Source organism: Pempheris klunzingeri, chromosome 17, assembly GCF_042242105.1.
Source record: "Pempheris klunzingeri isolate RE-2024b chromosome 17, fPemKlu1.hap1, whole genome shotgun sequence".
Taxonomy (NCBI): Eukaryota; Metazoa; Chordata; class Actinopteri; order Acropomatiformes; family Pempheridae; genus Pempheris; species Pempheris klunzingeri.
The window spans coordinates 10440441-10451922 of NC_092028.1; the positions used below are offsets into that span (position 1 = coordinate 10440441).

Genomic DNA, 11482 nt, shown 5'->3' on the forward strand with positions numbered 1-11482 from the left:
TAAAAAGAGAAATGCTGTGTCTTGACTCTCTCTCTCTCACACACACACACACACACACCTATGTGATAAAATCTGTGCTGATTCCTCACTTCACCTGCCTGCCTCAGAAAAGATGATTGCTGTCACTTTAGACAGACTGCCGGTGTGTAAATGTGTGTGATTGCGTGTGAGCACTGCAGTGTATTGTGTGTATGCGTTTGTGTGTGTTTCTTTCTCTCTCCCTCTGAGTCACTCACTCTATCAACCTCCGTCTCCCTCCTACCACCTGTCCCCCCCCCCACCACCCACTGAACCTGCAGTGATGGACGACAGTGAGGTCACATCACTCCACACAGCCGCCTGCTTCACTGACGGAGGCTATGAGAGGCCGCACAAGCCATTACTCTCTTAATCCAGCAACAGACCTCACGGGGTATAAAGAGACATTGGTGGTGAAAAATAAACCACAGCGCCCGCAGAAACATCTGTATGTCAGTGGCGCTGTGTATCCCTTTTACAGTTCCCATAGCAGTCTTACACATTGAGTAGTTTTCATTTCTATTTGAACACGTGCTTCTTTTTCCACTGCCAGTGTGTATTCTTGCACATCAGTACTCTGTGGGCAAGAAAAGGTTCATTTGTCACTCAAGAACGGTTTAACACACCCAGACATAGAAGATAGCTTTAGTTCAGAGCTAAAATAATCAGTCCATAGACAAAACATGTCAACAAGTCAAACATTATCAGATTTCAGCACCTCAAACTTGAAGGTTTGCTGCTTATATATGATAATAAGCTTTTTCTCTTTGGTTTGTGCTATGCTGTCAATGAGTAGCTGATTGCAAGCTAGAAGATGCCAAGCTCAGTCGGTTGATCAGTCAGTTGGTTGATCAGTCCTTGCCCTTTGGTAGCTACGCCTAACTGGTGTGTGTGTGTGTGTGTGTGTGTGTGGGTGGAGATAGAGGGAAGGGGAGGGAAGAGTGAGAGAGGGGGGAGAAGCCATGAATCATTTCCTGTCCTTTTCTTTGTCTTAAGTAGTTTCACAATTATCCATAATGTGATGTATTTATGGAAAGTTAGCTGATAAATAAGGTATTCGGCTAGAATGTACTATGTTGCCCTACATTTGTCTGTGAATTACTATTGTATCAGATGAGGTCAAATGCGGTGATATTCACAGTCACAGCTGGCATCTATCATCCCTTTCACTCTCATTTCCTCAAGTTTCATTCTGCCAGCCCTTTCCACCGCCTCCTCTGCTTATTGGTGCTTCTTCGCGTCAGTCACACCTTTCAGCCAATGAAATGACTGAGCGAGCCAAAGAGGCGGGGCTTGGCACAGATTTGGCCCAACTCGCAATGTTATTGCCCAATGAGTGTGTGCGTGTGCGCGTGCGTCTGTTGTTGGTATCTTGTTGGAGTTTCCTCCTTAACAGTAGTCCGAGGAGAAGAACCGCAAAGCCGTCAGCGGACACAGGTATTAATTTATTTCCTCGCTAATGTCGTGTGTAACACCGCTGCTACATTTCTCAACGATGTCGTTAAAAGAAAGGGCGCCGTTAAGGCGTTGGGACGGTTTACTAACTGTTTAATACGCACTTCACGTGGGAAACACCCTAAAACAACCGTAAGAGGTGAAAGTACGTGTGTGTGTATGTATGTGTTTTAAATATACGTACATTCAGCCGTATACAGTTGATGAGGTAACTCGTTTATAAACCTTACAGACTTCACAAGTGGACGTAGCTTAGCAACCCGCTGGTCGTCATGGCACTGGACGGATGTGGCCTCTTCTGCAAATATGTCCTCTTCATTTTCAACCTCATCTTTGCGGTAAGTAGGTCTGGTTACGGTGCTGCGTTCTTCTGGGAGAAAGAAGAAAAACCGCAATTTTAATTTGACCGTACTGTTTTTAGTAGGAAAAAAGCTTTTTTTTCGTGGTGGGTTTTTTCCTAAGTGGAATTAAAAGTTGTTGCAGTGCAGTTGGGTCCCATTGGGAGCGTCACTGTCAGCCGCTCCCACCTCAGCTTTTACCTTTTGCATGTAATCTCCTGGAACAGGGCTGTCAAACTCATCAGAGGCCTCACACTGCCCGATATGATCTCAAATCATAGCATAATAACCTATAAATAACGACAACTCCAAAATGTCCCCTTTGTTTTAGTGCAAAAAAGTACATTCTGAAAATGTTCACATTTAATGAACTCTCTTTTTACAAAACGACCTTTTTATGAACTGAAAATTTCTTAAGAAAAATTTCAACAACGTTATGCCTCAGTTTATCATTTACACATGTGCATTACAACTTACAGATCACAGTGTATCTACAGAGGCACAAAACATTTGATCACAGGCATCTGGAACTGAACAATATAGTATTTTGCTCATTTGAAATAGCGGTTAATGTCTTTGTAATTTTTACACTTTGCAAAGTCATCCCACGGCCCAGATCGGACCCTGTGGCAGGCCAGTTTTGGCCCGCAGGCCGTATGATTGACACCCCCTTCCTGGAAGATCAAATACATGTCAATGGTTAATGGCATACTAATCACCTCTACAGCACTCGACAAGATGGAAGAAAACCAAGGGAGAGGTGACACTTACTCATTTATACCCTATTTTACACAGCTTCTTTAGTTCTTTTCTGTGCTTTTCAGAATCAGAATCAAGTTAATTGCCAATTAGGTTTTCACATACAAGGACTTTGCATTGGTATGTGGTGCAACAATAAACACAATAAGTATAAGACACAGGAATATATAGAAATAGAAATATAGAGAGAGATATAGCGAGTACTGCAAGTCAAAAAGCATAGATGTAAAATAGAAACTGATTTCCTGCCAACTGTTGCTTTGTGATTCAGTGTATTTTTGTTGTTCGAAAGGTGTCGGCCCTAAAAGCTTTTCTTTTTGTTTGCCTAGCTGTCCCACAGTTGTGCGTTCAGAAAACATTTTGTGAGGCACGTCTGTTAAGCTGCATGCCCACCTGTTGCTCAGAAGTAACCAAAAATGATCACATCTGTCTCAGTGACGCACAGAACACTAAGGAGGAATATTTGAGGAAGTGAAACCGTGTAACCAGGATTGCTGTTGGGTGTTCTGCACCTTCCACACTGTAGTTTTGTTTCATGTCTGTGTTTTGGCAGCTGGTGGGGTTTGCCTTTTTGGGTCTTGGCTTGTGGCTGAGGTTCAGCAACAGCACCAGACCCATCTTCCAAACAGAGTCCCTCAACTCCGGCGTATTTGTTATGGGTCAGTGCATATTTCAAATTTCGTTTCGTTTCGTCTCTCAAAGACATATTCTCTGATACATATTCAATAACAGACCTGTGTGCCTCTTGTCATTTTCTTCCCCAGCTGTGACTGTGCTGATAGCTCTGGGGTCAGTGATGCTGATTGTGGTGGCGTTCGGAGAGTACGGTGCCTGCAACGAGAAAAGAAGTGCTCTGCAAGTGGTGAGACTGACTTTCGTAACTTCTTGCAGCCAAGATTTATTTCCCGTTGTGTAATTCCAATTCCGGTGAAGTGAATTTGCATTTATGTAAAACATCTTGTAAAGGAATGATGCGTAGAACAGATCAGTTGACTCTTTGAGATGAAGGGTGACAGCTGATGTGCAGTTTAATAACAAATCAACTATTATATCAGGATATACAGTGCTGTGAAAAAGTATTTGCCCCCTTACAGATTTCTTGTTTTTGCTTTTTTGTCACACTTACATGTTTCAGATCATCAAACAAATTTTGATATCACACAAAGATGACCTGAGTAAACACAAAAAGCAGTTTTTAAATGATGATTTCATTTATTAAGGGAAAAAAGCTATCCAAACCAACCTGGCCCTATGTGAAAAAGTAATTGCCCCTCCTTGTTAAATCATGAATTAACTGTGATTAACCACATTTTTTAAAGCTGAGTTCAATTTCACTAGCCACACCCAGGCCTGATTACTGCCAGAGCTGTAGAATCAAGAAAGCACTTAAATAGACAACATGAAGTAGGCTGAAAGATCTCAAAATGCAACACATCATGCCCCGATCTAAAACAATTCAAGAACAGACAAGAAACAAAGTTATTGACATCTATCAGTCTGGAAACGGTTAAAAAGCCATTTCTAAGGCTTTGGGACTCCAGCGAACAACAGTGAGAGCCATTATCCACGAATGGAGAAAACATGGAGCAGTGGTGAACCTTCCAGGCCGGCCTACCAAAATGACTCCAAGAGTGCATCAACGTCTCATCCAGGAGGTCACAAAAGAACCCCGAACAACATCTAAAGCACTGCAGGCCTCACTTGCCTCAGTTAAGGTCAGTGTCCATGATTCAACAATAAGAAAGAGACTGGGCAAAAATGGCCTCCATGGGAGAGTTCCAAGGTGAAAACCACAGCTGACCAAAAAGAACACAAAGGCACATCTCACACTTGCCAAAAAACATCTTGATGATCCCCCACACTTTTGGGAAAATATTCTGTGGACTGACGGGACAAAAGTGGAACTTTTTGGAAGGTGTGTGTCCCGTTACATCTGGCGTAAAACTAACAGCATTTGGGAGAAAGAACATCATACCGACAGTCAAACATGGTGGTGGTAGTGTGATGGTCTGGGGCTGCTTTGCTGCTTCAGGACCTGGACAACTTGCTGTAACTGATGGAACCATGAATTCTGCTCTCTACCAGAAAATCCTGAAGGAGAATGTCCGGCCATCAGTTCGTGACCTTAAGCTCAAGCGCACTTGGGTTATGCAGCAGGACAATGATCCGAAGCACACCAGCAAGTCCACCTCTGAAAAGCTAAAAAAAAACTAAATAAAGGTTTTGGAGTGACCTAGTCAAAGTCCGGACTTAAATCCAATTGAGATGCTGTAGCATGACCTTAAACAGGCCGTTCATGCCCGAAAACCCTCCAATGTGGCTGAATTAAGACAATTCTGCAAAGAAGAGTGGGCCGAAATTCCCCCACAGCGATGTGAAAGACTCATCGCCAGTTACTGCAAATGATTGCAGTTGTTGCCGCCAAGGGTGGCACAACCAGTTATTAGGTTTAGGGGGCAATTACTTTTTCACATAGGGCCAGGTTGGTTTGGATAGCTTTTGTCCCTTAATAAATAAAATCATCATTTAAAAACTGCTTTTTGTATTTACTCAGGTTATCTTTGTGTGATATTAAAATTTGTTTGATGATCTGAAACATGTAAGTGTGACAAAAAAGCAAAAACAGAAGACATCTGTAAGGGGGCATGCAGTGTCAGGGGGTTACTAGCTATATTTCAGATTCAGATCATTAATACATAATAAATCAACAAAAAGATGAATATTAATACGGATCAAGTTAGACTGTAATATCATTTCTTTTGAATGCAGTTGTACTTGTAACAGTATTTCTACACTGTGGTACTGCTTCTTTTACTTAACTAAATGATCGGGGTACTCCTGCCACAAGGTGTTGTGGGTAAATTATGCAGCCGTGATGTTTCAGAGCTCCTCAAAAGACTGAAACATGCAACCAGACACACAACAGAGAGCACAGCAAAGCATATAAACCAATGGGGGTATGCCATGTACAATGAAGAACCAAGGAACACGAGTTAATTGAGTGAACAGGTTGCACGGGTCTTTTTCTAAGAGATTAGAAAGCAAACCATAAATAATTGAGGTGCGGCTCTTTGAGACGACTGGTGAGCTTTCTTTCAGTGACGCAATCCCATTTTTCATTCAAGGCCAAGTGTTAAAGACTTTTCTGGTGGATCACTGGTAGAACACAAGTTTCTGTCAGAGGCTTCCAGCATCGGCCACTACTGTGTTATTCCTGTAGTCTTTAGTATTTTTTACAACAAAGGGTTAAAGTAATATGGACAAGTTGTAACTGTTCGTATCTGTTGTCTTTGTACTGCTCCATGTTTTCACTCCTTGCTCAAAAAGATCTCACTGACTTGTTCATTCTTCTTCATCACTACACTGTAACGTTTCTTCCTGAAACCTACAGACATACTTTCCACAGACCTGTAACCACAAAGTATCCAAACTGTTTCACTTTCATGTTGAGAAAAACCCCACAACACACCGGGGAGAAACTAGCCGATGCGAGGGAGGAGTGAGGAATGTAGAGATCCTCTCGTTACTCGTAGCTCTGCCTCTGGCGAGCTCCGTGAATCTTCTGGATTCTGCTCATTTGACCTTTGTCTTTATTTGGCACTCTTTTCATTCGTCATCCTTTCTGAAGGTGACAAGATTTGTGCTCTTAAACACACAAAGGCTGGTTATTTCCACCAACACAGTGGGTATAAACTGCTATCAAACAGCAGGGATTTTTTAAAATAAATGCTGCACACAGAGCACATATTTGTTAAAAGTTCAGCGCTCTTCTACAGGTGAAAACAAAACCAGCACACGTTTGCATAAATTTGCTTTCATGCACACACACACACACACACACAGTAGTGGGCGAACACAGTGGATCAAGCATCGTACATTTTGTTTTTTCAGTTTGCTTACCTGTTTCGTTGGTGTTCTAACTAGCTGTATTGACCTCTTCTGTCCTTTCAGTTCGCGACCCTTGTGATCATTCTGGCTATAGCTGAAATCGCCGTCGGGGTGATTGCTTCTTCCAAGAGTGATGATGTGAGATGGAGATGGAAAAGGAGGATGGCAAATAGAATGAACAAATCAATTAATACCTTGTTTTTACAATTATTGATATGTTTTTATTTTTATCCCAAGTTTGCACTGAACATCGGGGAGTTCTACAGTAACATGTATGCTCTGTATTTGACCAACAAAGACCCAGTCATTGGTGCCACGCTCACATTCATCCACACTACGGTAAGCACAAACTCTGTTCCCTTCCTTCCAACTTCATAAAAAAGCTGTTTAACTTAAGTCTTGTTTGTTTGAATGCTTTTTTCAACACAATGCATTTGTAACTTGTGTACTAAAAAAAGTCTGTTTCTATTGATATGGACCTGTAAAGTGTTCAGTATGAAATAAGTAAAAAGACATTTTGAAATAAATAACCATGTGAATAAATGGTGTAAAATATGTAAGTGAACCAAGAATTTATGGAATTAAAGAGGATTTCATTAAAATTCTATTAATGATATGTTCAGAAGTCAGTTTTTATTTGATATTTCATTTCACTTTTTATGACAGTGGTACTGTCACCTCCCTCTCACCTTTCAGCCAATCATGTACCACCTGACTCTGAAGACAGCTCAACAGCTGCTACCAAGTTTAGCCAGTTAGCTCCTGTTTGCTGGAGCAACAATCTCGACATTGTTGTGACTCAACCAACATTACTAATGATGTGAAATGTGAGGTTTTGCTGCTCATCACTGTGATCATCTCCCTCTGCTGTAGCTCCACTGCTGTGGAATTACGGGGGTCCCGGTGATCGAGTATGCTAAAAATACTTGTCCCAAACCAGATGGGTTCATGGAGCACATCATCATGCCTGTAAGTTTTCGCCAATGAACAGAGCTGTGTTAATGAGGTTTGTGTACATGTTAAGCACTGTATGGTCTTGAGTTATTATAACTAAAACTGAATAAAAGAAATGTAGCTATTTCACATTCACAACAATGGAAAGTGAATTGCTGTATTCTGTAGACTCTGTGAGAACCCTCTATGCTGTAGCTAACACAGTCTGTCTTGGTCTTCCTACAGAATTGTCCTGCGACCATCATTACCGTCTTTGACAGTAAAGCACCACTGGTGCTGGGCATCTTTGTTGGAACTGGAGCTCTCTTGGTAGGCAAACACTTAGACACAGAGAATGAAAGTAATGTTTCAGTTAATGTAGGCTGGTGAATGAAAACATTACATTACACACATTTAATTTACCAAAAACAAATTAATTTGCATTTTCATTTCATCAAAAAATGTTCATCATGTGAACCAAAGACACAATCAACACACATTTTAATTGTTTTTCTGTGTTTAGAATCAAATGTGAAAAAAGGTAGAATCTGCCCATTCACTTAATACGGATCATGAAGTGCAACAAAACGCAAATAAGAGCAGAGATGGACTATAGATGCAACTGAATTGTGTAAAGCAACCAAGCTAGACAGCTAATCTGAAGACAGATACAGATAATTAGCTTCGTTTTGCCTTGATTGGCTCATAGTCAAAGCAGGTACAGTAGCCCGCAGGGTCAAAGGCAGAGACAATGTGATATCCTCAAAGAAACATCTGGAGAAGATGAGACTATACTGAAACATTTCATACCAATGGCTCCTTATTTAAGATTTTTATTGACAAGAATTTCAATGGTTTATCTTCTTTAAATATTACAATATTCAGGCGTGAAATAGGATTAAAAAACTATGCAGTAACCCGATTCTAAACGTGATTCTTAAGGTTCTGCAGCCATGTACCTGCGCCTACAGTAAACATTGACTCACATGGCCGCAAGCATGGCTGGAGACTGTCTTGTTAAAAGTGAAACCACATTCTGAGCCGCCATCCTCTCAACTCTTCACGGTTACTGTACTTTGATTACGTTCATCCCTAAAGCCAACCAGAATCACTGCGTTGTGGACGTGTGCCTTCACCAGGCTTAGCACACTCTCGTCAGTTTTCACTCACGTATTTTATTCCACAATCGTCTGGCATAGAGAAAACAAATGCATGTTTTTATCCATTCTCTTCTCAGCATGGTCACTGCAGGGTGTCCTCAGCTTTCTTTAAAAAGGAAAAATCCACCCTTAAAAAGCCAAGTTATTGTTAAAACATTACTTCATCTATTGGAACTTTTGTGTCTCTGCGTGTTTTGTTTGTTTCCACAGATTATCGGCCACATGCTGGTGGTGGTGATTTAAAGATGTGTCAGCTGTTTAACAGCAATGGCTTCTGATTGAGCTAATCATTTTGCACATATTTTCAACAATCATCCGTCACTATTTAACTCTCCTCCACCAACTTCTACCCCATTAGCAGTGCCACCAGTAAATGAAGCGGTTACAGTTCAAAAATTCATATCAGGGCTGGATTTTTCCTTTGAGTGTCAACGTATTCCTCATTGAACATTTTACATTAACCCTAACGTTTTACATGAGCTTCTCTTTATGTGGCTGCATGCAGGTTGGTAGGAGGGGCTTGTAAAATAAACCACTACTCTGTCTTTACTCATTCTGTCTTATCCTGGAGGTGATAAACAGTGAAGCAGGTTGTTCACCACACAGCCCTTTGTCCCATCCTGCTCTTTACTTCCCTACTTCCCTCCCTCTGTGTGTTTGCATGACAGATTATTGCCCTGGTCTGCGCCACTATCCTCGCGAAAAAGACAAGGAGAGAGCAGCCGGAGATCAGTGCTTTTTATTCCACAGTGTATTAAGAGGAAGATTCACTTTTCAAACCCCCCCAATGCTTCATCAAAGAAGACCACCGCTGGAATTCAGGCTCAACAAACAAATGTTTACAGATTTTTTTTCTGTGTGTGAACTACTTAGAACTGAACTGAACCAGCATTGGGCTAAAAATTGCATTTCATTTCTTAAAACGTTACATCATGCTAATAACTTGGTCCAGTGCCAGTAAAACACCTGCAGTGTAAATGTTTTGTGCTTTTTAAAAAATATATATATATAAAAATAAAACCCTGCAGTGACTCTTGGAGAAATGGATGTTGCTTTTATTTAGTCATTCATCTAGCTAGAAACTGTCACAGCTAGACGATGATAAGTAACCTGAGGACAAGACCCCCCCATTTATTTCATAACAACTCCCATTAGGAAGAGAACAGACACTTTGTTTAAGTCAACCAAGGACATGTAGCTTTGTACCTTTTTAGCAGTTTTGTGGCAGCGTTAAAACTCAGAGTCACTGTTGGAGTTAAAAATTCATGGATGTAAAAGGGATTTTCTTTAAAAATCAAAAACCTTTAAAAATCATTTCATATGCTTTTATTCAAGATTAGCTCAAACCTTGATATGGCTCATCACATTTTTTTTACGGTCGTGTCCTGAGTGAGGGACATCGGGCTGTAATCACTGGACTTCCTTGTTACTGCTAGTTCATTTTAAAATGATACGATGTGTAATGTTACAGAGGTACACTAGAATAATGTTTCTGTTGCTGTAATTTTAGCAAAGACATTCCATTTGTGACAGAATTACTGTGCTGGCTTTCCTCAGTCATTATGTTCTTTTAAACTGATTGTATCAACATCAAGCGAAATGCTTTAGCGCTGCTGTGAATCATTACGTAAAGGCAGGTGTGATACTGAGGGAAGCACCTTTCCAGTAGCCGGTTTTACAGTTCTTCTGTTTCATTCCTGCCAAAAGCTTCTGTGAGTAGAAAGTACGTTAAGTGTCCCATTTATAGAGAAAACAGCTGGACGCCTTGAATTGCTTTTTTTTCTTTTCTCTGTACTAACTGTTGCATTGCACAGTATTGTTTGTAAGCTCAGCTTTTTTAATAAATCTTCCATAGAAGGCTTTTCCCCTCATCTGCATGTGGTATTTCCATAAAAAACAAAAAATAGAGTACAGTTTTGTAAAAGTGTTTATTCCATTGCTCACACATCACTGTCGGGACCTATGAGGGGAAAAAAAGAGGCCAAAGCTGATGGTCACATTTTTACACATTTCCAGTTTGTTTCTTCTGTTGGCTTTCAGCAGACCATTTCAGCTCCTTGTAAAGCTCTGCGTTTTTGTGAAATGCTAATTAAAGTAAAATGAAACTATGCAGCCACAATATATTTAGTCATTTGAAGGAATCCACCTGCACAGTATTTGTGTCACAAATATTCAGTGAATCAGATTATTTTTGGTGGTTGCAGCTGGTTGTAAGAGCAGTAGTTTTCTGTTGAGTTTCATGTCTAAAACCCACAAGACCTAAGACTGTATCATACATTTCTAATAAATATATAAGACACTTGTTAGCCTCCTGATGAACTACTCGACCACTGCTGAGTTTCTACTTCATATTTCTGCTGTGTTGAACTTACTGTTGATGCAGCCTATAGCGCAGTCATCGTCTGCAGGGGAGCAAACCTCTGTCAAGCACAAAAAGTAGATCTAAGGGGAGAAAAAAAAAAAAACAGTTTAACTACATAAAGTAATCATAGTCTGTAAATAGCCACCATTATAGATAACCTTTAGTGTTTGTTTTAAAGCAGCCTGAACTTGAAAGAACCACATTATCGATCACTTCAAAAACAAGAACAGACGTTTACTGTATGAACATGTTAAAGTGGTATGTACCTCTGGGTCCTCCTGATGAGAGGATCCTCCTTCAGTCGTGTAGGAGGGACTTGCTGAGGGCAGAGACAGGAAGCTGGAAACCAAGATCCTCTGGATGTGTTTGTGGTCAGAGCGTGCGGAAGGATGTAGCTGTGATTCACCCCCGCTGGGACAACTGAACAAGGAACAGTGAAAGAGCGGTCACCACTGAAAATGTCTTAAGAGGAGCAAAGAGATCATTTGCTCCTTCAGATTTACAGGTGCAAGATTGCTTGCTGGTATTTTTAAACGAGGGGCTTATTTGGTTTCAGACAACAAAAACAT

At 40.8% G+C, this 11482-nt stretch overlaps 1 protein-coding gene across 2 annotated transcripts; it reads left to right on the forward strand.

The window, feature by feature from the left end:
- The first annotated feature begins 1380 nt into the window (after nt 1–1380).
- LOC139216176 (CD9 antigen-like) lies at nt 1381–10422 on the forward strand. 2 transcript variants are annotated; one of them, XM_070847238.1, is made up of 9 exons: nt 1381–1455; nt 1706–1811; nt 3124–3229; nt 3335–3432; nt 6522–6596; nt 6696–6797; nt 7332–7427; nt 7638–7721; nt 9220–10422. In XM_070847238.1, exons 2-9 carry the CDS (start codon nt 1746–1748, stop codon nt 9307–9309), a joined length of 717 nt encoding a protein of 238 aa, XP_070703339.1. In that variant the 5' UTR covers nt 1381–1455; nt 1706–1745; the 3' UTR covers nt 9310–10422. The 2 variants fall into 2 exon arrangements, with proteins under 2 accessions (XP_070703339.1, XP_070703340.1); XM_070847239.1 differs by lacking the exon at nt 3124–3229.
- The last annotated feature ends 1060 nt before the right edge of the window (nt 10423–11482 follow it).

What these genes read in the sequence shown, in the direction of transcription:
- LOC139216176 (XM_070847238.1), top strand. Translation starts at nt 1,746, where the DNA reads ATGGCACTGGACGGATGTGGCCTCTTCTGCAAATATGTCCTCTTCATT. An exon ending in TTTTCAACCTCATCTTTGCG is followed by an intron (nt 1,812 to 3,123) that starts GTAAGTAGGTCT and finishes GTGTTTTGGCAG; the next exon opens with CTGGTGGGGTTTGCCTTTTT. An exon ending in CTCCGGCGTATTTGTTATGG is followed by an intron (nt 3,230 to 3,334) that starts GTCAGTGCATAT and finishes TTTCTTCCCCAG; the next exon opens with CTGTGACTGTGCTGATAGCT.